At 44.0% G+C, this 27,376-nt stretch overlaps 7 protein-coding genes across 9 annotated transcripts; 3 read left to right on the forward strand and 4 right to left on the reverse strand.

Annotated features, from left to right (window-relative positions):
• The first annotated feature begins 246 nt into the window (after positions 1–246).
• Positions 247–1,602, forward strand: LOC120456752 (lysosomal aspartic protease). Its single transcript, XM_039643749.1, has one exon. The coding sequence runs from the start codon at positions 269–271 to the stop codon at positions 1,499–1,501; it is 1,233 nt and encodes a 410-aa protein (XP_039499683.1). The 5' UTR covers positions 247–268; the 3' UTR covers positions 1,502–1,602.
• Positions 1,603–1,747: 145 nt separating this feature from the next.
• LOC120456762 (pepsin-2B) lies at positions 1,748–3,152 on the forward strand. Its single transcript, XM_039643761.2, has one exon. The coding sequence runs from the start codon at positions 1,788–1,790 to the stop codon at positions 2,967–2,969; it is 1,182 nt and encodes a 393-aa protein (XP_039499695.1). The 5' UTR covers positions 1,748–1,787; the 3' UTR covers positions 2,970–3,152.
• LOC120456731 (neurogenic protein mastermind) lies at positions 3,020–4,993 on the reverse strand. 3 transcript variants are annotated; one of them, XM_039643738.2, is made up of 4 exons: positions 4,801–4,993; positions 4,645–4,747; positions 4,112–4,578; positions 3,020–3,969 (listed from the first exon to the last, which is right to left on the reverse strand). In XM_039643738.2, exons 2-4 carry the CDS (start codon positions 4,721–4,723, stop codon positions 3,205–3,207), a joined length of 1,311 nt encoding a protein of 436 aa, XP_039499672.1. In that variant the 5' UTR covers positions 4,724–4,747; positions 4,801–4,993; the 3' UTR covers positions 3,020–3,204. The 3 variants fall into 3 exon arrangements, with proteins under 3 accessions (XP_039499672.1, XP_039499657.1, XP_039499665.1); XM_039643723.2 differs by having other exon boundaries at positions 4,645–4,740; positions 4,801–4,822; XM_039643731.2 differs by having other exon boundaries at positions 4,235–4,578; positions 4,645–4,841.
• A 286-nt stretch (positions 4,994–5,279) lies between these two features.
• On the reverse strand, positions 5,280–7,323 carry LOC120456770 (secretion-regulating guanine nucleotide exchange factor). Its single transcript, XM_039643771.1, has 4 exons — positions 7,039–7,323; positions 6,377–6,628; positions 5,546–6,321; positions 5,280–5,486 (listed from the first exon to the last, which is right to left on the reverse strand). The coding sequence occupies exons 1-4, from the start codon at positions 7,054–7,056 to the stop codon at positions 5,396–5,398; spliced, it is 1,137 nt and encodes a 378-aa protein (XP_039499705.1). The 5' UTR covers positions 7,057–7,323; the 3' UTR covers positions 5,280–5,395.
• A 13,930-nt stretch (positions 7,324–21,253) lies between these two features.
• Positions 21,254–22,008, reverse strand: LOC120454400 (thioredoxin domain-containing protein 5 homolog). Its single transcript, XM_039639657.2, has one exon. It carries the CDS (start codon positions 21,932–21,934, stop codon positions 21,356–21,358), a length of 579 nt encoding a protein of 192 aa, XP_039495591.1. The 5' UTR covers positions 21,935–22,008; the 3' UTR covers positions 21,254–21,355.
• Positions 22,009–22,178: 170 nt separating this feature from the next.
• On the reverse strand, positions 22,179–22,653 carry LOC120454405. Its single transcript, XM_039639669.2, has one exon. The coding sequence runs from the start codon at positions 22,549–22,551 to the stop codon at positions 22,222–22,224; it is 330 nt and encodes a 109-aa protein (XP_039495603.1). The 5' UTR covers positions 22,552–22,653; the 3' UTR covers positions 22,179–22,221.
• A 2,391-nt stretch (positions 22,654–25,044) lies between these two features.
• LOC120454377 (odorant receptor 22a) lies at positions 25,045–26,577 on the forward strand. The gene is made up of 5 exons (XM_039639617.1): positions 25,045–25,105; positions 25,157–25,319; positions 25,380–26,018; positions 26,082–26,439; positions 26,491–26,577. Exons 2-5 carry the CDS (start codon positions 25,192–25,194, stop codon positions 26,557–26,559), a joined length of 1,194 nt encoding a protein of 397 aa, XP_039495551.1. The 5' UTR covers positions 25,045–25,105; positions 25,157–25,191; the 3' UTR covers positions 26,560–26,577.
• Positions 26,578–27,376: the final 799 nt, after the last annotated feature.

Here is a 27,376-nt window from a genome sequence, read left to right on the forward strand (position 1 = left end):
ACTACTATAGGTCTTTAATTAATTATTAGCTAATTATTTTGCCAGCTGGAAAAGCTTTTACTCCCACGTTATATTAATTCTACGCATAATACATGATTGTCAACACCCCAGAATATTTTCGAATGGAATGGAACATGCTCCGCACTATCGCGTGTGAAATTCTTGGCTAAATGGTGTGAAAATGACTTGCTGGCTATATCAGAGAGCGAAGCAGAACTATAAATACGTGACCGAATAGGCCTCAATTGACAAATCAGAATCGCGGACCATGGGGGTCAGGTGGAACCACTTCAAGTTACTGCTGCTCTGGCTAACAGTCTTGGCTGTCTTGGCCTTGGAAGTGGAGGCCTGGAAGCGCGTTAGGATTGGATTGCACAAGAATCCTGAGCCAATTGAGGAGAACATTATAAACGAACTGAAGACCCTGTCCATCAAACACAAGTTGAAGGCTGGCGATTCAAAAACTACCACGAAACAGGATACAAAGGACGCAGGATCAAAAGTCGCCACACTGTCCAATATGTACAACACGGAGTACTACACCACATTACAGTTCGGAAATCCGCCTCAGGCTATGAAGGTGCTGATCGACACGGGTTCGGCGAATCTCTGGGTGCTTTCATCCAAGTGTCCAGACTCGGTGGCAGCCTGTGCCAATCGCATCAAGTACAACGCAAGTGCTTCCACAACCTACAAGGCTATCAATGCCCCATTCAATATCGATTATGGCTCCAATTCAGAGGATGGACCCATAGCACTGTCCGGTTTTCAGTCGCAGGACACGGTGAACTTCGCCGGATACTCCATTAAAAATCAGGTCTTCGCCGAAATCACCGATGCACCAGAGACCGCCTTTCTGAAATCCCAGCTCGATGGAATTATTGGATTGGGTTTCTCCAGCATAGCCATTGGTGGTATCACCCCACCCTTCGACAACTTGGTGGCCCAAGGCCTTGTAAACCGAGCTGTGTTTTCCATCTACCTGAATCGAAATGGCACAGATGCCATTCACGGTGGGGAGCTGATCCTGGGAGGAACCGACTCGGGTCTGTATAGTGGCTGTTTGACCTATGTGCCCGTGTCGGTCGCAGGATACTGGCAATTTACCATGACAAGTGCCTCGGTGAGCGGCTTTCAGTTTTGTGCGAACTGCGAGGCCATATTGGATGTGGGCACTTCGCTAATTGTTGTGCCTAAGCCAGTCCTGCGTACCATTAACCAAATATTGGGAGTTCGCAACCCGACGGCTTCGAACGGCGTCTTCCTAGTGGATTGCTCCACGATCAGCGAGCTTCCGGACATAGTCTTTACCATTGCCCGCCGGCAATTCCCCCTGAAATCCAGCGATTATGTGCTCCGATATGGAGGCACTTGTGTCTCGGGATTCACCCAAATGGATGGCAACTCCTTGCTGATTCTGGGCGAGATCTTCCTGGGCACCTACTACACAGCCTACGATCCTGTCCACAAACTCATTGCACTGGCACCTGCAGTTCACTAGGTTGTTCAATCTACAAATCTATTTAAATATGTTCTTAACAAGTGTATTTTTTGTACTACTACTAACCGCATTAATAAAGTATCCCCCTTGGAAAAACTAAAGCTACGCCCGTTATTTATTTCATTTGCGTTTCATTGAGTTTCCCCCATAAATCACATATTCCAGTGCAAGTCTCGTGTTTTGACCCACATTACGTGTGAATCGCAATAAGTTTGAACCTGATAATTTCGCCATGGAGCAACTATAAATCGGGCGGAATGTCTAGGAACCCAACCAGTGAGCCACCATGAATATACGTGTGATTATCCTACTGTTCTGCCTGATCGTCTTGGTGGACGGCAAGAAGATCCACCGATTTCGACTGCAAAGACGATCCCATCGCCACCACAAGATTCCCCACCCCCATCTGCACCTGCAGTTCCGAAACGCCCTGCGCAGGAAGTACGGATATACTCCACTCCGTACGGTGAATGCTGTGAATGTGACCAGTGAGTCCGCCAAAGGAGCTGTGCTTGTCGAGCCCCTGATCAATTCCTACGATACCAACTTTTTCGGTGTCGTATCGCTCGGAGATCAGCCATTCACCATGCAATTCGACACGGGATCCTCGGACTTCTGGGTGCCCAGTTCCCATTGCAGATTCTGCATCAAACAGTGCGGCAACAAGTTTTTCCGCGAGTCCAAGTCCAAATCCTTTCGGTCAAGTGGAACTCCATTTAGCATCACCTACGGATCGGGGTCCGTCAAGGGAATGGTGGCCTCCGATAATGTTGCCTTCGGTGATCTGAAGATCCAGAACCAAGGCATTGGATTGGTCAACATTTCCGACTCCTGCTCCGTTTTCGATGGAATCGCTGGCTTCGCCTTCCAGCAGCTCTCCATGACCAAATCGGTGCCCCCATTCCAGCAAATGATTGACCAACAGTTGGTGGAGCAGCCGATATTCTCGTTTCATCTGAAAAGTGGGTCCAGCGACGGTGGCTCCATGATTCTCGGTGGATCGAACTCGAGTCTCTACTACGGTCCCTTGACCTACACGAATGTGACCGAGGCCAAGTACTGGACCTTCAAGATGGACTTCATTAAGGTCCATGGCAAGGGCTCGAGGCACTGCAAGTCGGGATGCAAGGCCATCATGGACACGGGCACCTCCCTGAACGTTGGTCCTGTGTTGGAGGTCCTCCACCTGTGCAATGACATAGGCGCTGTATACAATGACACCTATAAACTTTACACCGTTCCCTGTGCCTCCATTCCCCAACTTCCGATCCTCGTGTTTGGCATCGCCGGCAAGGAGTTCTACGTGAAGCCACAGACCTACGTGATTATGTACGCAGACTTATGCTTCGTGGGCTTAATGGACCTGCTGGGCCTGGACCACTGGATAATCGGCGATGTCTTCATGCGGGAGAACTATGTGGAGTTCGATTGGGCTAGGAGGAGAATGGGCATAGCACCGGCTGTTTAGTGGGTGTAAATGAGTTTTATTTGAAAAAGTATATATAAATGGAGTGGGGGTACTGTATCTACATTCAAAGGTCGGACTTTAATTTGGTCAACAGGAATTACTACCATTTGTATAAGTGGCAATTACAGAAAAAATTGCAAATAAATTGTAAAAGTTGGACAAATAAATGTGTTAAATTGTTAATGGGTGTTAAATCCGATCGAGAAGTCTGACCCCTCACCTTTTTGGTGGGCTGTTACTTGTGGGTTCCTACTGGCGGTTCCTTTCCATTTGGTGGCGTTTGCTGACCACCGTTGCCCCCAAAAATGCCGCGTGGCAAGCGGGGCTGTTGCTGCTGCTGCTGTTGTTGCTTCTGCTGTTGTTGCTGCTGCTGATGCAATTGTTGCAACTGTCGCAGCTGCACTTGCTGCTGAAACTCCAGGTTCTTGTAGATCATGGCTGCTGCAGCAGCAGCGCTATTAGGAGCCTGATGCTGCTGCGGGGCAGCCTGTTGCGCGTGTTGCTGTTGCTGGTTGTGCTGCGGAGTTTGCCGCAAGTTGCGCGCCATCAACTGCTGGTAGAGCAGAGCAAATTCCTTGGGATTGGCGTGGGACAGTGCAGCCAGATCCCCGACACTGGGACGGTGTAGCTGCTGCTGGTACTGCTGCTGCTGTTGCTGCTGCTGCTGTTGTTGCGGGGGTGGCGGTGGTGCACCCTGCTGCTGCTGCTGCTGATGTATGGGCTTCTGTGGCACGTGCAGATGTTGCTGGCCGTGCGGTGCATTTAGCTGCGGTTGTGGCGGTGCTTGGTGTTGCATTTGATGGTAAAACTGCGGAAACTTCAATGAGATATCATCATTGAAGTTGTTCACCGGGTTGCGATTGTGGTTTTCGTTGCCAGGTTGACGATGTTGCTGCTGCTGTTGTTGCTGTTGCTGATGTTGATTCTGCTGCTGCTGCTGATGCTGCTGCTGATGTTGCTGCTGCGGAGGGGTCTGTCTCTGTTGTTGCTGAAAGCCGCTCTAAAACATGAAGTAAATGTTTAGCAATAGGCACAGAATATTTACAAGATGTGGGATAAGTGGGATACCCAGTGCTATACTATACTATACAAAAACCCCGTGAACTACTTAATAGAGTCGCGCCTGTTTGCTCATAGCTTACCCCCGGCAAGTTGGACCCCGAGGCAGCGCCTTCATGTTCCGGAGAAGTTTGTCTTCGTTCATATAGAGGCACCGACCTGGCGGATCGTTCGTCTCCCGGGTGGGAGCTCCAAGCTTGACTCACCGTCGGTTTCAGGCCCGCAAGGCAGCTGGTTGTGTCCTTGGGGAAGTCGAGGAAGCCCTCCCCGAAGATGGAGTAGTTCTCGGCGGCCTTGAAGTAGTTCTGGCTGCCGTTCTCCGGGTAACCGGTGGTATCTCCGTAGAGAACGCGCTCCACCTCGGTTACGTAAATGCTGGCATTGCCGCTGGCCGCCGGCTTGCTGACCGATCCCATTTCACAGCCCGTTCCCGATCCGCATCCGCTAGGAAAATTGGGCACAGCTTGCTCAGGCGCCTCCACGAGTCCCAGGCAAATGTCGTTGGGCGTTACGGCCCAGATTTTCTTGGCCAGCTGACTGGATATGTTGGCTAATGGGGTAGAATGGCAGCATGATGAGCATCAATCTGACTCTGAAGTTCACATGAAAGTTTTACCTTGAGTGGCAGCCGAAGTCTCATTATCGTCCAGGTCATCGAATATCACTTGGCTCCTATTGTTGGTATTCTCGGTCATCGTGCGACTTGTAGAAACTGTAAACTATGAATTTGGAGTAACGAGCAATATGCCTGACTTAAATGAAATTGCTCAACCTTCGCCAACTGCGTCCCGCAGCTCACTGAATAGTAGGAAAAACAATAGGAAAGCCTTGGCAGTCGAGCAAAAGCCCAGTCAATTCGCACCCCAGTTTGTTTATGAATTCTGGCTTGGATTACGCAGTAAACAATTAATTTATTTACTCCGCACCTCAACGAATTCCAGCTTCTGGCCAAGTGGAGCAAGAAGAAAGGAAACGTGCTCGCTCGGCGAAGAAGAATCTGACACAAGGATGATGGGCAGCACTGGCCTGTCTTTGCAACACTGCAACTTCCTTAAATGATTCCAATTGGGTTGGTCTAAATGTTGTACAGAAAACTTTCAGATGTGCTAGTTCAATATGATATGTATTATTATAGATATATATTTTTATATATTCCAAAACTATGTGACCGTTTTCTCAGTATGCACTCAAGTAAAATTTAAACAAGTGCTTCACGTAGAAGCGCTTTCAAAATTCGAATAAATATATCACTTGATCAACAACAGTAGTATCTTTATTCAAAAAGTGTTAACAAAGCCGTACACGAACATGTAACTATGGGTCCTAAGCTAAACAGTAAGACATCACTTGGCCATAGCGCCTTAAAATCAGTTGACAGGCTCTGTGATCGCATAACAAAATCCTGCTCCTGCGCCGCACAATTTCACTGGTGGCAGTTGTAAGAGAGTTGGAGTGCACCTGAAAAAGTGAATAATTGTGAATGTGATTTGTGTATTTAGGTGACCCAAGGTGCCTACACATTGTCGGTGCTGTTGTTGCCGCAGTTGCCATGCTCGTTCCATCCCCAGGTGTAGACCAGTCCTGCCGTAGTCCTCAGCAGACCGTGTTCGGCGCCCATGTGAATTCTGGCAGGAGCCTGATCCTCGGAAAGCTTCAGCCGAAGTGGCGTGGGTATGGCCTGCTGCTCGCTGAACGAGCCCATTCCCAGCTGGCCGTAGCAATTGCGACCCCACACGAGGATCTCGTTGTTTTTGAGCACAGCTGCATTGTGGGTCCAGCCCACGGCCAGCTGACGCACATCCTCTTCGAACTGAAAGGCGTTGGACTGGCCGAACTTGTTGTCACCCAAAGTCAGGATTCTTTTGGTGCTGCCGCCACCCGATTCGCTTAGATCCGCGCACTTGAGCAGCATGTGGTTCTGGCCGCTCGAAATGGAAACTATCCGCAGTTCGTTGGGATTGTGGGCCTGGATCTTCACCGTATTGCAGCGGTGCAGGCAGGTGGCCGTGATATCCAGCTCCATGGGCGGAGGGTCCATGATCCTAAGTCGTCCGAATACGTAGATCTTGTTGTCCTGTGTGAGGACGGCACAGTGACGCAGGCCGAAGCTGATCCTCTGGGCGGGCTCCTCGCGTGGAAGCTTCACAGGCATGGGCCTTCTCACAGCAGTAAAGCCGCGCTGGCAAATTCCCAGCTGCTGGAAGGCATTGGAGCCCCAGACAAACAGGCGTTTGGTCAGCGTAATGGCTCCCGAAATGTCCCAGCCACAGCTGATGGTTTCCACAGGAACTTCCTGCAATTGTGTTGTTAGATAGAGATAATGGGCAGTGTTCTCTGTGGTTACTCACTCCGAAGTATTCCGATGGAATCATCTTGAACTCGCTGTGGCACTCCTCCGTGGAGTCCAGTCCCAGTTGGCCACGATTGTTCCATCCGCAGGCATGAATCCGCCCGCTGGTGTCGAGGATGAGTACGTGGCCACCACCTCCGCGAATGAAGCGCACTTGGGCGGGGGCGAAGGAGCACTTGGCCACCCGTTGCGGTGTCATGCACAATTCGGACTCAAAGCCAAGGCCGAGCTGGCCGTGAGAATTGGCACCCTAAGACATGGCGAAGAAAAAAGGGGCGAGAGCCCAAGCCAAGGAAATCACTCATTAATTTGCAATGCAAATGCGCCGTGGCGATGTCTCTGTTTTTTCCATGTCATACCCTTGCAGAGAGTAATGCAAATGTACTTCAATCAATCTGTCATGTAAGTATCTTTGAGATATAAAGATGTTGAGCTACAGATTACAGATTTTTGAGTCTCATATATAGAAGCAGTGCATAGCTTGCTTAAATAGTATGACAAAATGTGTAGAACAATGTTTTTGAACCTTGAACTAAGATTCTAGTTCTTGGATCTACAGGTGGCACAGAGATAACATTTATCACGACCCCTGTGCACTTCGCTCTCTGCAAGGGTATTCCACTGTTCGGTTCTTATGGCGGGTAATACTGCGGCTCCTACCCAGGCATAGACCTCCATTCCAGTGACCACCAGTTGCTCGTTTCGCGCCGACTTCCGGTTGCTGTTCGTCGCCGCGTTTTTCCGGCTGATTTAATGCACCGCAGTCACGCCAGGAATGCGCCTGCTGATCCGATGGTTTCGACTCCTCGATGGCCTCCAGTTGGCTCCGAAAGCGCTCCTCTGCCTTGGGCAGCTCATGTAAAACTGAGGCTTGGCTGTGCTTTGGAATTACTTTTATATTTCGCGTTCTATTAGTTTCGGCGTCGCATGCTAAAATGTAAACAATGCAAATGAGCCAGCGTTGCCAGATGTTCGCGCACAGCTGTTTGCTTTACATGACTCTGCCTGATAACAGACACATTTAATTTCCCGCCAATATAAAATTTAAATTTTGAGGACTACTTAATCTTGGTTCTAAACGCCTTTCAGCTATATTTACTAATGCTTTAATCATAACCCATCTGACCTCCTAGGCCCCAAGTAATAACACTTTGCTTTCATTTGATGTCTCATTTGGTTATGGCCATAACGATTATATAATCCCGCCGGATGGGCGTGAAAATCGTGTCAAGCGCATATAAATACATTCTAATTAAAAGCAATAAAAGTTCAGGGCGAAGGTTAAAGAGCATGCAATTTTAATTAAGTTTTAATTGTCGAGCTGGGCCAAGAAAGCCGCACAGTTAGCCACAATGCGAGTTGGCGGTAGAAAGTTAATGAAATTCAAGAGCAACGAAGTGTAGAGTGCCTAGGATTATTTGCATTCCAGTGGGTTAGTAATATAATAATGTATTAAAGGAATACGATGACTTTAATCAAATTAGTTATGCTTTGTCATACGCTTCTGAAGACCCTGCCTTATATTGATACAAATTATTCATAATCGCCTCAGAACCCATTCGAAGTCATTCACTCACAGGTGAGCTGGTTTTAATTGCACCGAAATCACGGCGCTAGAAAATCAGAAAATCAGAGCTACACAAATGGGCAACTGGCGCTAACAGCAGGACATTACAAAGCTGCAACGTTCGCCTGGCATGCGATGTGGCCAGGACCTTCTCCTCCTCCATCCGCCTGCAAATCCAACCCCGCTCACGTGAAGAATGCACTGTGGTCCGCATTTGCAATTCAAAAATTGCCTGGCACACACGCCGAACGCCAAAGGGTGGGCGCCCCTAAACGCTAGAAATGAAAACTGATGATTTTCACTTGATACCCGCAAACGAAGAAAAGCCATGCAAGAAAACACTGCTGCTCCACATGCAATCGCAGGTGCCCAAAGGCGATGAAAATGCCAATCCCTTTGAATTGCAATGGCAGTCAATTAAACCACAGGGAATTAACATGTTCGCCGTCGAATTAGAATAGGAAAATCCAGAGGCAGATACTTGCAAATGGACTAGACATTTAATTTGCAGGATATTCAAAAGTCGCCTTGGCAAACTTCACTTTTTTGCGAGTCCAGTATGAATTGTTATCCGTTTCTTGGCGCGAATATGACGGCTTATACGATGGCTTTCCGGTGTGCTGTGGTCAACTAAGAAATATACGACGGGAAATCCCCATAAAGCTATGAGCAATAAAACCAAATGAAAAAGGAACTATTAGGTAGAGGTTTATTAATTTGGGCGTACATAAAATGAGCTAAGTGAATAAATTAAATCACGATAGCTAAGCAACTACGATACTTATAAAATTTATATTAAGTCTATTAATTTAATTGTATGTGATATTCACAAAATTATTACAAAATTTAAATTAACAACATTTTGGCGGAAAAGTAACATAACAGTGCTGTAGCGTAGCTGTAAATCAACAGTGACAGTGCTGCAAAATGTTTACAGCCTAAAGGTATGCAGTACTGTGATGCAAAATGCCCGCCAAATTCAAATGCATTGAAACCATCAATATTATCCTTTAGTCATTCTAGAGGCTCGCAAGGGATCCTTGCACGGATAAGTGTATTTCGAAGCACTTCCCATAAGGCCTCACTTGCATTCGCGCGTGCATGTGTGTGCGTGCATATGGGATTGTGAGTGTTCCCTGCGGAGTAATTTAAACGTAAAGGACACGTGACTCCATTTCCTGTATGTTTTTGGCATCTTTACGACTTTTTGTCTGTTGGTTGTCACATTTTTCTCGGTTTTTGTTGCTCCTGCGTGTTGACTTGGTTTCGTGTGCTGAGTTCTCTTTTTCCTAATGCCATTTTTGTTGCTCTTTCTTGGTTGCCGTCGCTAAAAAGAGACATTTTTTGCTGTTTTCGAAATTAAATCTAATTTGATGTGCAAATGTGTTGTGTTGGCACTGGCGCTTTGTTATTAGCCCCACTCCGGCACGTGTTGCCTTCCCGTCTTCTATTATTCCAACTTGTCCTTACCAACTTTGCAGCTACAGTGGGGTCTCGAAAATCACAACATTGAATTTAGTTGGGTATACTTCTCGAATTCTTATCACTTAATTAATCTTAAAAGTTGATAATATTTGAACTACTTTAAACTACCTAGTTCTGATGTAGAAAAATATATGTTATTTAATTTTATAAAGTCGGTAGTTAAGAAACAATACCTTTCGAGTTACCATGGTATCTTCTTTTGGCCCTTTGAATTAACAGTTAACGCGATAATGGCTTACATTTTCCCTTTACCCGCCCGTTTCCCCGCCCCTTTTGTGGTTTCATTTTCATTGCAAGTTGCATTTCGTTTGTTTTTCGCTTACGCTTTATTTTCTTTCCCCCTGCGGCTAGGACATTGGCAGGAGCACAAGGACAACGCCAACGTGTGATAAGCCGAAGTGGCAAAATTGTTGTGGCTTCAGGGGAAAATCAGGGAAAGATCGAGGGAAACCGGCGATTGGCAGTTGCAATTAAGCGTTTGGCTTTAAATGTCATCGGTTGCAGAGAGTTTTTTTGTAATTACTTTTCACTGGATTGCTAAGCTTATATGTACAATTTAAATGAAGGTATTATTGTACATTGATATTACATTAAGTACAAATTGTATATCTCCTTAAAGGATTAATTCAGATAAGTCCTGTTAATAGTTTGAAATCCCAAAAATATAGAACATCGCTGTGGCAGAAATACCAGCGAACTCTTTAAAAAATATTCGCAGTGGCGTTCAAATGGTGGCTGCTAACCGAAATTCGATGGCCACGTGAAATAATGTTTTGCAATTTCATATTTTCCGATCGAATCCGATTTCGAATACCAGCTGGACAGAACTAATCACGGCTGTGGTTCCGCGCTCGTCCACAACCACTGGCAAGTCCAAAGCTGCCATCGCCGAAATAGAAAGCCATATCTGTCCCGCAACGGCTGTCAAATTATGAAAATGGAATAGTTTCTGGTGTGGCTGACACTTTGAAAAGCAATCAGACCGCAGGACCCCAAACCCCAACCCCCTGCCCCCATTAAACCATCCAACGAGGCAACCGAGAATTTCGGTGTTGTGCTGCCCTAATTGCTCAATCAAAAAACGTATGCAATTCCACGGGGTAAATCAAGCTGACGCTGGAAAATGCATTTTCCAAGCCAAAAGAAACTAAATTTTATACTTAAACTTCGCCACAAAGACATGGCCAAAGGTTGATGATTGGGCGAGGTGCGCGGAGGAGCGGAAGTGTTTGGCGGTTTTTCTGGGGGAAAACGAATGAAAGTGATTGCCACAAGCAACAGCCAAAGACAACAATGCCAAACTTTGGCTGTGCCAAGGAGTTTTCGCGAAACGCGAAAGTGGGGGAAAAACTGGCCGGGAAAATGGGGGAGGGCGTAGGACGCAGAACGCAGAACGCAGGAGGAGGAATTCTGGGTAGCGGAAACGGAAGCGCATTGAGCAAAGTTGCAGTTGTTGGCTTTTGTTTCGCCATCTTTCCAACCATCGCCAACGCTAGAGCAAAGCAATTTAAGTTAAACAAGCGCTCAACGTCCTCCCGCTCTTCCTTCGATGCGTTTTCCCCCAGCTTCAATGTAAATGTCAAATATTTTTCAAAATCCTTCGCGGCGCTCGGATTTGTTGCGAACAATTTTCTAAAATTGTTTTTCCTGATTGACTTAAAGTTCTGCTGCTTTGCGCTACTGCCGAATTCTATGAACTGAGTTCTTGGCAATATTTCAAATGGCTTGAAATTGATTTCGGTGCGACACCTTCAAGCAAATGGAAATAAATTAGGGATAACGAATCATTAAAACACAATAGTGTTATATATAGTTTAGTTTTAAGCTTGAGATGTGTCTAAAATAATTAGATTTCTGCAAGCAGCCAGTTCAATTCTCTAGTTATTGAATATTTAATTTCAATTTATGGCTAGGCAAGAGCCGCATACAAAGCCCAGTTTGCAGTTGGGCCCAAAGTTTTGTTCGATAATTGCGGCGGAAGCCCTATTTGGCTGGGTTTTCCTGCGCTTTCCTCATCACGGCGGCGCTGGCTCGATAATTATTATGTAAATTGCTTAAAAATTCACCGCAGGTATGCCCAAAGGATTCACTTTGCCTCAGTTTCCCCGACTTTCTCCGACTTTCCGCCACCGCCTCCGTTCCCCGCACCTCCCTTGCGAGACGTCGTCTGGCAGCCGTTGCGCTGCATTAAGCTTGATTGCATTAAGTTTGCTTTCCCCCTCGCAAAGGTGCAGGATGGGGTTTTCCGGGGTCCCAGGAGGGTGGTATCCCTCCAGTTTCCGCCGAGGCGCTCTCACATTGCCCTTGCCCGATTTCATTGCGCTTTAATCTATGCACTTTGAATTTCTTAGCCTGCATTCCGTATTAGCCAAATTCTCGCATGCTTCGTTGCATGCCTCTCGCCTTCTCACGGCATCGGGATCGGGATCGGGGAAATACTTCATTGAACTATCGCCGCACAGTGGTTGTATTCGACACTCAAGCGTATTTTCAAACTGGAAATTTTTAAATTTAATTATACATAGTTTTCTTACAGTAATCTTATCTACCACTTGACCTACTTGAACTATTATTTCACAATCAATTGACCCATTTTGGAGTCCACAGTGCACTGCCAAGAGCCTGTGAAAATTTTCCTTGTTGCGCTTGACAGGATATTGATGACCTGCACCTTCTGGGGATTACCCCGTTCCTCCAGCAGCACCATCGTCATTACTCCGTTCATCATTATGATCGAACTTGTCTGTCGTTGCGAAACCAATTTAATCTTTGGAGATTTTAACACATTCCACTCCACATGCACCAGTCACTTCCGCTTCATATTCGATTTCTTCCTGTTCAGCTTGATGTGATTACCATTGTTTTTGTTTGCTGCTAATAATTAATTTGTGTGCATTACAGCAACTTTGACTCGTATGGCAAATTGCAGCAATTTATTGAATTTGAATGTATTTTTTATGGGTGCAGCTGGGCAAGGAGCAGAGTTAACATTTGGAATTTCACATATTTGTGTTCATGTATTTACTTTATAAAAAAAAATTGAAGTTGTGCAGTTTAAATGGCAAACATCGTATTGCCACATACCTAGAAACAGGATTATCCGTTTAGCTTTATAATTGCTATTTAATCACTTAAATGGATTTTCGCGGCCGTTGACTTTACTCCTGGTACGCTGCAATCCCGAGTATATTAGGCACTTTAATCCGCTGCCGTTTCCCTAGCCATGGCTATGCCTCAATCCGCAGTTGGTTTCAAGTGGCGCATCGCAGTTTATGCAAATGAGGCTGGGCCGCCGTCTGTCCGGCTGACAGGACCTCTATCTGCAGGACGTGAGTGTGTGCAGTGCGTCCTTGTCTTGGGCTAAATTGCCAGCAGTCGGTGCGGCCACGCCCCTTTGGGCCAGCTCAGTGCGCCCTCGGTGGCCAGTGGGCAACTCTAATTATTTGTTAACATAACACGAGTGGCAATTTAAATGCAATTAGGTTCGGCCTGGGTTTCTGGGCTTCCCGCCCAGGACCTCGGATTGTGCTCATTAGGAGGACTTGGGTCCTTCGATTGAGTGCAGATTTCAATTGGCAATTCAAATCGTTTCCATTGGCAAGTTGGCAAGAAACTTAATGAGCATTTCGGATTTATTAAGGCTACTTCAATCGATATGGACCACATTATTGCTAATGTCTTTCGCATACATTTATTTAGTTCAACGAAATAAATTATGGATTCTTCCTGAAAACATAAACGTAAATCTTCAAACGTTGTCGATATTTCATTTTACTTGCACTGCAACCAATTAACTTTTATTTACATATATTCCATTTGCGAGCAACGAAGCGTGACTTCCAATTGAAAATTTAATTACAATGCCAGTGAGTGACACTCAAAGCTAAAAATTATGTGCGCTCTCTGAAAAATCCTACACCTGAAGACAGAAGCCAGAAACCCCAGCCACAGGCACTTAATTTCACAACCGTTCTCGGAGCTCATCTCCATCTGAATCTGCATTGTTTTTTGGCCAGGCGAAATCTATTTAAAACCAGTTCCTCCTCACAAATGGCATTCGTCTCCGTCTCCGTATCCGACTTTTGGGTCCGAGAAGCCGACCAAATGCGATTACACGGGCCAGGACACAAAAGGCGGAGGAGCGGGTCAGGAGGACCAGAACTTGCCAGATGTCCTCCTGTTTCTGGCATTGTCCTGGAAGCTGAATGCACTGGCCAGAGATCAAGCTGCTAAGTCTCTGCCTGTTTGCTGCGTGTGTTTTACTCTGTATTACTCGGGTATCAGGTATTTGTTAGGGGGATTACAAAACACAGATTGGGACTGCAAGGTGTGGAATGAATGCTGACATAAGGATAATGCTGGAAATTCACACTTGGTCGGGGGGAATCCTTAGATTCGGCATTGTAAAATAATATAAGTATTTGGAGATTTATCACAATCAAATTTTAATTTTAGTTTAAATTTAGAAAATAGGGTATTTCGCAGCTTCAACTCTGAATGCATATCAGCCAGAAGATACATCCAGCAACAATGAGAGATAAAAGTAAGAAAAAATGACGAAAGGAAAGTGGCAAATGGGAAAAGCATGAGCAAAGAGCACCCGGAGTGGACAAATGTGTGTCCTGCAACGAAATGCATGCAAATGAGCTGAATAATGAGCACTTCCTGCCTTTCCGACCTCCGACCTCTGGACAACCCTTTTGTGGCACTAATTTCCCGAACAGCCAGTCCAGTCGCTTGTTCCCTCCTCTGCCAGGTCCAAAGTGCCAGTAAGTCAACAAGAATGCACTCTGACACCGCCTGAAGGAGTTCAACGAGGGAAATCGGAAGGCTGTGGGACACACCATGCGAGCACTGAAAGAAACAGTGCCAAAATTAAGTTTTAGTCAACTAACTATATTCCCAAGATACTCTAGTTCCACTAGTAACTAAATCAAATCCAAAATGTATTTAATGTTTTTATATTTTGAGAAAAGCAATGCAAGTTACGGAGGCAGTCTGTTCTCTCAGTGATGCAATCTGTGCGATGCTCGCTTCTGTTGGCCAGTCGTAGTCCACTCGACACTTTGAATGTCATTAAGCTGTCCGTCCAATCTGGATGCCAGAACCCCTCTCGCTCCTCCGTGATCCTCCTGCTCCTCCCTGCTGCTTCCTGACCCTCCCCACTCCACTTTCTCCCCACAGCACCTTGTCCTCCGTCCGGACACTTAGTCAATGTCTCACTAACAATCGTCAACAGGCTCAAGCAGCGTAGGGCAACAATCATGGCTGCTGTCCCGGTTTCTTTGCTCTTGTTGTCACCCTGGCCTCGTGGTGTCCAGAATCCTCCCGAAAGGACCTGGCTTTGTTTGCCAGCTGGTACGTTGGTATGTTCTCGTGTATGTTGAATGCATTTTGGGCCCAGAACGTTTGTCAATTTTCCGCTTGTCGACCCTGTGAATGGATCTTTTTTGTCCGGGGCGAGACTCCTGTATTATTGCTGCATGCAAAACGCGTCCTGCGTGTTGTAATTGTCCTAAGACCGACGCTGCCGGTCAAGTTTTTCGGGGCACAGATGCTCCAGGTGAAATATGTTCGGAAATACCTGTGAAACAGGTGAGGCCAATGACAAAAGCGAACAGCCAAAAAAGGTTTTGCCAACAAGTTAACTGTCAGCTGAATGGAAAAGTAACTGATATGTACTATGTATGTAAAACAGGGTTTAAATGATTTAATTTTTAAGGATTTTCAAAGGATCATAAGTGCTAATACTAATTTGAAGCCAAACTGCCTTATAGCCAATTGCCCCGATGTGTCAGATTTTCAAAGTGACCTCCGAAAAGTAGGAGCAGTCCCTCGGCTCAGCCCAAAAACTTCATCCACGCTGGTGACTCCCCAACCCCGTCACCATCTCCGCTGACATGGAATATCCCTAATCGCCGATGGCTGAGTGCAAAACGCAGCGCCCGAGGCGACAGGAGCATTTAGGGCTTATTAAATTGCCATTACCTAAGCCGGACATCATCATCATTTTCGCCCAGGGCCGCCCTGCATACGAAGGCTCGGCATTTGCCACTCAAGTGCGGGATTAGCGGCGATGATGACAACAGCTTGACAGCCAGCAGGTCCATTAGGGAGGCGGTGGTGGGGGCGTGGTCGCGAACCTAACGCCAGGGCATGGGCTTAAAGGTAAAGGGGATTCAGGTGGGTCGAGGATGCCTGACGAGCTTAGGTGTCCAGCGAGCAGCGAGTACGCATACTCATACATCCAAGGTGCCAAAAAGTAGCGGGACTCAATGCACCGAAAAAAAATCTATGCATGGTAAAATATAAAGTTCAAAGATGCCTCATTTTATATCTCATAGTTACTGAATCATATAATGCACCTTTAGCTTCGTACACATCCTTTTAAATAAAGTTATAAATTGATCAACGATATTAAATTCATATGTATATTTTTGTCTCGAGTTCTCTTACTTTGGTTCACTGCTCTAAATAAATCCCCACAAGATATTTAACATTTAAATGGGCAGAAATTAACCGAGTCTGAAAGTGGGTGGAAAAGGTAGTTGGTGGATGTGGTGAGTGAGTGAGTGAAGTGAAGGAACTTGCCACCGAGTAAATGCCAAGTAATCCACAAAAGCCGAAACGACAGCCCCGAAACACAATGTGCAGTGAAAGTCGGGAGCTAGCGACAACAAAAGCCAGGACCCTAGAATGTCGACCGCCAGGACCCGGTCTCAGCTGCTCCAAATCCCGCAAAGAGTCCGAAATATATATGGACCAAAGGGGCCAAAGCCTTAATCTGCTTTAAATGGCAAAGAGATTTCTGCGTTCTCACCACCCGCCAACGGCCAACCCCCAATTCGCATTCATACGGCAAATATCAAGTGCATCATCATCGTCGTCATCGTCATCAAGGAGCAAAAGGACAGGACAGCTTGGAGCGGTTGGGCCAAGGACGAGGCCAAAACTGCATTAACTTGGCCCGTACTTCGAAATCGAGCAGCCTCAAAACTAGACAAATACACCTAGAAACTTCTTGGATAATAAAATTAAGTAGCCAAATAGAACATTTAAAAATCGAACTAAATGTGGAATTATTAAATAATTCATTTGCTCATACTTTTAAAAGATAAGAAATAAATAAAAGAATAAATTTTAAAAGTACTCTTTTTCCTTAGATTTTCCCAGTGTATCAGTGTCCTTGGCTCGCAACACAACATCGTTATTATCGCATTGAGCGCTGTAAAGTACCGAATAATCTACAGGATAATGAGCATGAATGAACGAGAACGTTTTCCTTTTTGGTTTATTTACTTTTTTTAACTTTGCTTTGTTTTGAATGGGATGAACCGAATACCTTCTGAAGTGAATAGTGAATAAACTCGAGAGATGAGATGAGGAGGGCCACAGACTCCGCCCCCAAGTGCACTCAACTATAGAAAGCCAAATCTGTGCAGAGCTCACTGAATGCTTGTTTATTACAAAAAATAATAATAAAATATATAATAATCAAGCAGCTGAGTCTGTTAAACGACCAGTTGAAAAGCACTTCAAGGACACACGAGAGGAAGGACATAAAAATGTATAATCTTCTGGTGGAAAAGGAAGTAGTACTATGAATGGTACACCAAATTGAGCAGCTAAAGGAGATACTTCGAAGTTTAGCAAGCAAACTCAATTGTAAATACACATATTCCTCGCCTTACTTCAACTGTCCATGTTTTAATATTGAACTTGTTTTATGTGCGCACCACATTCAAGACCAGCTTTAGTTTTATTAAACAAAATTTACATTCATGGCCGTAAACAACATGATTTCACATGACTTACCTTCACTTGTGGCACTTAATGCCGAATGTTTTATGCCATTGAAAAGGGCACAGGAAAGTTGGGAGCCCATTTTGCCACTGCTTTATCTCCTTCGCTCGAGCATTTAAATTCATATTTCTCATATTTACATGGAATACTTATGGCGCAGGACGTAGGGACACCAAGGAAGCTGAATAGCTGAACTTTTTGCCATTTTGTCAACGTTTTGCAGGTCTTTTTTCATATTTATTTTACTGTTTCAAGTTTTTTGCTATTTATTTTTGTTAGAGCAGCAAACCAGAACGAGTAGTTCATTAGTTTTCAACTGTTTGGCTGCAGCAATTCCTATTTTGCAGCTGCATGTGGCGATCAAAGCATCGTTCCGGGCCATCAGCCAGGAGTCCTGTTCCTTTCAGGAGCTGCTCCTTCTGCTCCTGCCGCTTCTCCTTTCCCTTAGCTTTTCCATTCCCATAACCATTTCCCAGGCGCCTTCACATTTTTCGTGGCACAGTAATGTGAACAGACTGCGGCTGCCGCACTGGCTTTTGTAATGAAAAGTTGAGGCAACTTGTTGTACGTATACGTCATGATTTGAACCCATTTCCCGTGCCCCCTGCACTTTTTTAGTTTCGCCCAGAATGTTACCAACTGGATGCTGATACTGATATGGGATGCACGTATTTTAAAGTTGAACCATTTCGTAAGTGAAACATTCCTCATTAATTAACAGACTTTCAGCCGCAACACTTGCCTGAAAAGCTATTTGTGGGAAATATCTCTGGAGTATGTGAAAGCCAAATCAAGTGACTTGCGCCGAAATGGAAAATGTCTTCATGCTAAACATAATGCTTATTACATTCCATTTAATATGACATATCATTTACTGCCGCACCAACTTGCCTACGAAAATAAAATATCAAATGTGCGGTAGAGTGAGGCAAAGATACCATATCGCCGACTTCCTGAGTGATATTTCTTGTTTGCTAATCATTTTCGTGTACTTCTTTGCTCAGCAAAAGGAAGTTACTTCGATGGCGTTATAGATATGTTAAGTACTCTGCACCGGGGAAAAATTTGACTGACATACGCATTAAGTGTACAATACCAGCAAATCAATAAGTAATGCGATTTGACAACCGTTTTGGGGGATCTGGATCTGGGGAAGTGTTCATCGCTTAAATACTGATGAGAAGTCACATCTTTAACTAAACTCAACTCGGTGCACTAGAGTTTCTTTGCCAGTTCTTTCCTTTGCTTTCGATTGCAAAAGTTTTGCAGATGTTCGCTTCGCTTGTCTCTATGGTAAAATTCCAGTAGGGTTTCGCGGATGTGCAGCCAACTCACTAAAGCCAAAAGTTAGGATGTGATTCGGATAGTTCGCAAGTCAGCAGGAAGTAAGTTAAACTTTAAGTGAGCCTCAGTTTTACAGACATTCAATATGGAATCATAAGTTCCCAGCTACCGCATTGCATCATTGGGCAAATTGCTGAAGCAACAGAGGCCACTAAAATTGGGGAAACTACTCCATGTGACACACGTTGCTGCTTTCTTCTCCAACAGTTGAGCACATCAATTTACTTTTATTTTCCTCTTGTTGGTGGCCACGTTTGGGGTTTTCGCCAAAAGGGTTGCTCTACAAAAAAACACAAATATGTTGGTCAGTAAAAGTGGGTCGATGGGAATATGCCCTACATCTCAAAATGTATATCTTGCAAATTTATTCTGATAGGAATAATAAAATAAAGTAAAGAGTTAAAGAACTTCTCTGAACTCTCTTACCCTAAAATCTAAAATATAAATAAAATAAAATAGTAGAATCTTCTAATGTGTGTTGCTATATACCCGACATTTTTCGATTGCTAGGTGCTACTACAAAGTAGGAAAACATTTCCCCCTCTTTTTTCCGATTCCCGCACATCGATAAACCTAAACCTTTGGTTGGCGATTCAATTCAATTGATTCAATTGGGTTTTGGATTGTATCGGGCTTCGTTTTATGCTCGTTTTGGCCAACACATATTACGAGTTGGGTTTGAACCACATCCCCGGTGCGAGTGCCCCATTTATCTGTTGGCCAAATGGTTCATGTCTGTATTTTAAGTGTGTGTGTGTGCGACATTTTCCCGAAATGTAATGTTAGACGGGTGCAACCATTTTTTATTTTCCAGCATTTTTTTTGGGTGCCCACTCTTACGAGCCGATAATGTTATTGGCGTAGGAATTTTATGAATTGACCATTTTCATTTGGCCGGGATATTCGATATTTTCCCTATGACTTGTGCAATTTGCATAAGAAATTGTGTCACGACTAGTTTCGCTACACTTCATTCCATTTCTTTTGTGCATATTTTAGCTGGGTTTTCAGCGGCCAAGTGGGTGAATTGGGTGGTGGAGTACGCTCTGGATCGACTGGCATTTTTGCTCTTTTCGGGCTTGGCCTTTTCTTGTCGCTTCATCGTCTCCTTTCCTCGGGATTCCTTTGTCTGCAGGACAAAATATTTTGCGATTTTGTGTATGGTTGCCACAGTGGCTTGGGAATAAATGTCCATGCCAGCGTGGTAGAAGGAAGGTATGTGGCTGGAATTTGATGTGTGCTTGATGTTTGATGGAGAACGGGAAAAAGCCTTTAGTCAGGTGGATCAGGTGGATTTGAAATTTAAATATCTGAAAGTCCCGGCCTTGGAACTATCATTTGTTCTTAACTCATGTACCGATTCACCTAACAATGCTAAACATTTTGGGTTCTACAAGCCAGCCCATCAAATATGCCTGTGCAACAGAAGCAAAGTACAATTTTTCTCACCACCAAGCCAACGGAAAACAGTCTTGATTGTTCTGCCTTCTCGCAAGTAAATAACAAGTCGAATGCAAAACTTTTCCCAGTACTTAACACTGTGCAACCACAGTGCCTCAGTGCAGAATGCAGGCCTCACGTGTGGGTGTGTACTTCTGTGAGTGACTGTCAGCATCGTCTGCACTCTGACACTCGCACAGAGTTGCATTCCAGCCATTGAGCTATTTTGCTCGAGTGGCAACCGAAAGTTTCGAGCCAAAAAAATAAAAACTTTCCCCCTCCTCGAAGAGGAAAACTTTTGCGGACGGCGAGAAGTTTTTCCTCTGTTTGGTGGTGTGCTGCTTCGGATTAATATTTTCTTTGCCTGTCTTCCGTTTCCATTTTTAGTGCATTCCTCGGCGTTTTGTGTCTTTTTGTCTTGTTACTTATTTGTTGTTAGTCCTTCGTACTTGAAATGCAATTTCTAAGAAAAATCCCTCTCAAGAGTATCAAAATACACAGCGGCATTCTTCATTTTTTTTCTCGTTTTTTTTTCTTTTTAGTTCAACGATGTTCAGATTTGGCTTACATAAACACGCAGTGTTGAGTCGTTTACCCATATTTGAGTTCTTTAGATATTTTTTAAGCCCAAAAGGCGCCAAAGCCCCTGCAAGTATGCAATGTTTATGCAAGTTAACATACTCTATCTTGGGATCTCTTCCCTGTAAAGACAACAAACCACACCCGAAGGACCGACATTTTAAATGGCGCACTAAATTACTGAAACACGCCCACACAACACACACAAATTTGCATGCTTACACTATTCTTCTTTTACAACGTCCCGCCTATTCGATACCCCTTACTAAAGAGCAGATCTTTTATATGAAAACTATCTTCTGGCTGATTGCATATATATTGAATCAGACATGAAGTTTGCTGAAGATAACCAAGAGTAATGGCTTTTAAATACCTCTTTATTCCAAAAACGAGGACTGAGCTTCTGAAACCAGCATTCCGCACATGCGGACTACAGGGTATAAGTGCAACTTACTGCTGAGAATACAATTTACGCTTTCCCAGGCATTTTTCATGTCGCTCGTAGCTGCAGTTGGGAAACTTTTTATGGCCGCCACAGCATCCGGCAAATGCGTTCTTGTATTTGGGTTTTCAGTTTTAACCACCCACATGTGTGCTGCCCGCATGAAATGTGCGTTTGGCTGACAAAAGTTCCTTCAAATAATTAGGAGAGGCGTGTTCGTATATAAATGAAAACAACGGAACAGCTATTTAAATTTATTTTTCATTTTAGCCCACTACACTGACTGCTTTTAATACGATAACAATTTGGAGAGCTATTTATTTGAAATACGACGTCACAGCCCCGACTAAGAGGAGCCATCCAAAAAGGATAATTGGCTCGGTGTGAAATTGTGGCCTCTCGGCCGCGGATCTGTTGGTTTCATTCCGCCTAATCATTTCTCTAATGAATATTTTAATGCCCGCGGAAGTGAGGTCTCCGTCGTACTGCCGAACTTCCTCTCCATCTTCAAGCCATATTAGGTTGGGTTCATATCGCAGTTCATAATCGTTGCATATGGTTTTTGCCATTTTGCAGTTAAGCTCAGCAAAACAAATATTGCCTCTGGACTTGAACGATTTGGCCATGTCAGTCCAGATAGTTTCGAAATCGTGGCAGCCCATGCAGTTCGGCTCATAGAACTTCACGAAGAACGTCCCATCCTCAGTGGCTTCGAAGAAATTGTGCACTGTCAGCACAAGGACCTTGCCAGGAGTGCACTGATCCACGGATCTCGCCTTTATACTCCAATTTGTAATTGCGGTTACATTGCCAGGCCGTTCAGCTGAAGAATTATCTGAGTGAGCGCTCCAGATCAGGAGTGAAAATATCAAATGAACACACCAAAATGTAGACATATTTTGGCAATTTTTACACAGTTGGTTGCGACTAACAAATTTGTTCTATTCAGAATGTGACTGCTAATGCACAAACACAATTAGTTTTAATTTTCACTTTTATTTCTTTTCAAAACTGATAGACTTAGAATGGTTAGTATGGCTTATGGAGTTTTAGAAACTTGAAGAGACTTTGCTTACGATCTAACTTCACATGCTCAGAGTATGTAAGAATAGTTGGGTGTGTGTATGAATACGATAGAGTTTGAGTAAGAAGCTTAGGTTCTGGAGTTCCACTAAATCACACCTCAGTGCCATTGGCCATTCTCGTTCAGTTTCCGCGGATCGATCTGCAAGCCGAGCTTCTCCAGCTTGCGCACCTTCCTCATTTGCTTGGTGAGGCGCCGCTTGAAGTTGATCTCCTGGTTGAGATTCATAATCTCGATGGTGTCGTACTGCCGGATGTTCTTGATCGTCTGCAGGATGAGGTTGTCCGTGAGGTGCAGTTTGATGGTGGACATCTTCATGAACGGGGCATCGCGGCGTCGCAACTCCTCCCTGTAGGCAAACAGCGTGTAGTGAAGCGATGGCAGCGTAGGCAAAGGACGCTCAAGTTGTGGGAAAAGTAGCTCGGCCATTATTAAATATATATGCCCACTGATTTACTGGGTATCTGAGTGCTGCGGTGAGATCTGTTCGCTTTGAGTGTCCAGAGTGCAGTGCTGCCTGAGTTCAGGGTGTCCTGGTTTTTATGCCACACCATCGGCTACCTGCTGCTGCTTACTGGGAAAACTCCGACACTCTGCCACTGGAAGATTTTCTGGGGAAATCCCAGAGGAAGTGGCAGCTGGCGCTAGAACGCTGGATTTAGCTACCTGCCAGGACAGCTGCAGGAGATGTTTTCCTTCGAGCACGCGATTAAACTGGATTTTCTTCAACCCGCAAAAATTATGCGACGTCTGCGTACAGTCTAACTTCGCTAAAGGTGTCACAAGGAAAACCATTGTTTCTAGAATGCATACGAAAAAAATATCATTTAAGAGCACAAATATGCTGAGTTCAATTTCAGTCTACATAATCCACATAAATTTCAGAATCCTAAGTTCGATTCTAAAGAAATTCGCGACCTAAAAAAGAGAGCAAACCAGGAAGTAAAAAAGAAGTGAGTGTTTTGGCATTCATTCATTATTATTTTTCTCCGTTTTTTTCGGTTTAGCAGTGTCCGCTGCCTTTCACCGCAATTAAAATAAATTGCATTCACTCAAAGGATAGCCGACTCCTGAAATCTGCATGTCCATGTGGTGCGGCCAAAGGATCACAGGAATATACATATAGCATAGAATTTACTTGGATTCATTTAATTAGTTGAACTTAAATTTAAAAGGGTATACGAAATAAATGAAAGCAAGTTTATCACTTTGATTGCAATGTTAGTTAGTCATATTTATTTGCTGGACTTCCGCTGAACATTTAACAATTAATGATATTATTGCTAACTTTTAAAAGCTTTTATTTTGTGCAAAAGTCAAATCCCAATTTATTTGCATGCGGGCGAATCCATTTGTCATCAGATAGCTGTCACTAAATTTATGCTATATGATTGTTATGTTTATGTTTGTAATCCAACATATAACAGGCAATGTCAGCTTTTAATTAGTCAAAATATATTCATTATCTAAATGCTGCCACCGACGAGAAGCACATTAAAACCAAAAATAATAATAATAATTTATATATTTCGGGGATTTTCGTACCATATTTTGTGGTTTGGTTGGCTTACGTCATATTCAAACTAAACCAACTGACCAACAATGGAAATCAGTTTGTATACTCATAAGACAGCAGGCTAATGTTTTGCATATGGTATGTTTTCCAGGAATCGTTGATTTAAAGATGAGTTTGTAAACTCTGTGGCCTTAACTTGGTTTAGCTTTATAAGGATATAGATATGTAGAACAAATAGAACTTGTTCATGCAAAAATATACCCATTAGGAAGAAAATGTATTATCTAAAAAGAAATATATACAATTTGTCCAGGAATATTAAATCATTTAAATGAAAATACCTATGTTTTTAACTTTAAAATAAATTGGACTACAGACGCTGATTGAATTTTAAATTCCGTCTCTCTATCATCAGCCAGAAAAAAATGCAAAATATTCCGATTAATTACCAGAACCGACAAAAGATTCTAGGGCACGTGTACGGTTTGTCTCCGGCGAATGCATTTAATTTGCATGTTCGCGGAGGTCCTTTTGTGTGCATTTGTATGTCTGGATGTGGAGGTCCGTCCTCAACGTCAATGAGTCAATATTATTACGGTCGACGCTTCACACTCTCCGTGAAATTGGCAAAAGGGAAAGCGGCCGCAAACGCTGGCAAAAATGCTTTCAATTAATTAAACACCCGAAAAGCAAGGCTATAATGAGAATGCAATGTGCTGTTCAAAGAGCTCTAAAGAGCGATGTTTGATTGGGGGAACCCGCAGCGGGTCTCTCGTTCAACTCAATCAACAATGATGCCAATTTACAGGACACTCAATGCACGCAGAAAAACCTTATATCATCTCCAAACTTTATATTATAAAAGCTAAAAAAGGGTTTAAAATTATTTCATTTCAATCATCGTTAAAGTGTCTTAAATATGGCTTTGTATCTATATACCTATACCTATATCTTCTATTTAATTAACTGTGTATTTTAAAGACAAGCAGCTTATCTACAAAATATATATTAAATATTTTGGAAATTATATATTAAATATTTTTGAAATTCAAGCCACTTATTTTCCAGGAGTGCAGTCTGCGGCATGCAGCTCATTAATAATACAGATAATGTGTTTGGCGGCAATCATTTTTCGGTTGCATGCCATCGCGGTGGCATTGATTAACACCGCCAATGGTCACCGCAATGCCAGACGAAAGGCAATGATATTGGGAGGGATTAAGTTCAGTATCGTCGAATGAAGCCATACATGTGAATTAATGTAGTTTTGGTAGTGTTTTACTCGGTTAATGGCATGTTAAGCTCCTGCTCGTTGAACGCGCATAATTGACTTCATGAGAAAGGTAACCTGCGGTCGATTTAATCGACTTCTGTTTGCTGGAAAAATGCCATATGAAAATTTATACTGATTTTCCTTGAAAACTTTTGGCATATACGAAGTTTAAGTTCTGGAAAACGTCGAGTCATGTGAGACATTTTACAACAGTTTGGTGGCCTATAAAAGCCATTGTTTCCCAGCTCAAGCATATATTCAAAGAGCAGCCACGGACGAGATGTTGAGCAAGTTATTTTCCCACATCAGTGAAAAGCCATTAAGCGAGCGGGTTAAGTCCCGAGATGCCTTCATCTACTTGGATCGGGTGATGTGGTCCTTTGGCTGGACAGAGTCAGAGAACAAAAGGTAATGAAAACCCGCTATGCACATATGTAAAAATTGAAACAAACATGATTTCGTGTGAAGGTTGGATCTACTTTACAAACTGTGGTTTGTGTTCTTCAACATAGGGATGCTTATCCTTCTGCCGATCTCAATGAGCATCGAGTACCTTCAGCGGTTCAAGACCTTTTCGCCGGGTGAATTCCTCAGTTCCTTCGAGATTGGAGTCAACATGTACGGAAGCAGCTTTAAGTGCGCCTTTACCATGATGGGATTCAGGAAGAGACAGGAAGCTAAGGTGTTGCTGGATCAACTGGACAAGAGATGCATTCGCGATGAGGAGAGGGCCACTGTTCATCGCTATGTTGCCATGTCAAACTTTTTTGATATTTTGTATCACATTTTTTACTCCACCTTCGTGGTCATGAACTTTCCGTATTTCCTGCTGGAGCGACGACATGCCTGGCGCATGTACTTTCCCTTCATCGACTCCGATAAGCAATTTTACATCTCCAGCATCGCCGAATGCTTTCTGATGACGGAGGCCATCTACATGGATCTCTGCACCGATGTGTGTCCCCTGATCTCCATGCTCATGGCTCGATGCCACATCAACCTCCTAAAAAAGCGACTGCGAAATCTCAGATCAAAGCCAGGGAAGACCGAAGATGAGTACTTGGAGGAGCTCACCGAGTGCATTCGGGATCATCGATTGATTTTGGAGTAAGGTGTTCCAACTGGTACAATTTCCATTTGTTTTGAAAAGCGTTTATTATTATTCCTCAGCTATGTTGACGCTCTGCGACCTGTGTTTTCGGGGACCATTTTTGTGCAGTTCCTCTTAATCGGTACTGTTCTGGGACTCTCAATGATAAACCTGATGTTCTTCTCGACGTTTTGGACTGGTGTCGCCACTTGCCTCTTTATGTTCGACGTGTCCATGGAGACCTTTCCCTTTTGCTATTTGTGCAATATGATCATCGATGACTGCCAGGAAATGGCCGATTGCCTTTTTCAATCGGACTGGACTTCTGCTGACCGTCGCTACAAATCCACCTTGGTTTACTTTCTTCACAATCTTCAGCAACCAATTACTCTGACGGCGGGTGGAGTTTTTCCCATTTGCATGCAAACAAACCTAGCTGTGGGTATTAATTTTAAGTATAACCTATTTTAAATTACTTTTCCTTTTTAGATGGTGAAGCTGGCATTTTCTGTGGTTACCATAATAAAACAGTTTAACTTGGCCGAAAGGTTTCAATAGGTTGAGAAATGCATGCTTTGCTACTATCAATATACACTCTAGAAAATATGGTTTAGCATTAATAAATGTTCAGTACTAGCACTGTTTTATTAATAGTCAAATTTTGTGGCGCCCCCGGAGGGGCATCTTGCGAAATTTTATGGTGCTAATTTTAGGAGTGATGCCTGCACGGCAATTTTCTATTTCATGAACTTACTTTCGTAAAGCGAAAGAAAATTCGATGGCGAAAAAGAAAACCAGACAAGCTATACAGTAAAACGACTTGAAGTTGGGTCAGTAAATCTACTGCAGCTGTCTCTTTCGCACGAGAAGGCGCCGGGGCGCGCTTTCTCTTTCCCGCCACTGTCCACTTAATAAAGTGCAAACAGGCAAGTGATTATTTCACAGCTATTGTTCGAAAAGGATGCGGATGCGGGCTGGGCCGAAAGGAGGCGTGGCTTGGGAGGAGGGCACAACAAAGGATTTGCGTTATAACCAAGGCAACGAAGCAGAACACACAAAACATATAAAAGCAGCAAAAAAGACCATATAACGCGAAGGACAAGCGCGAAAAAAATTGTACAGCGCGAATAAAAAACTTAACTAAGGAAATTAATACAATGCTGCGAAAGAGGGACAGCAAGGGCAGGCCAGAGAGAGGGCAGATGGGTCAACAGCGAGAGAAACTTGCGAGCTGCAGCTTTATTGTAGCTCTTAAACCAAGAGACACACTAGCACACACAGACAGTACAGGACATTCAGCCCCTTTTAACCACTTTCACTTCAACAGATCATTGAGATCTTTGCCCACAATTTCAAAGAATAATCTTATTAAAAA

This window comes from Drosophila santomea, chromosome 2L (assembly GCF_016746245.2).
Source record: "Drosophila santomea strain STO CAGO 1482 chromosome 2L, Prin_Dsan_1.1, whole genome shotgun sequence".
NCBI lineage: Eukaryota > Metazoa > Arthropoda > Insecta > Diptera > Drosophilidae > Drosophila > Drosophila santomea.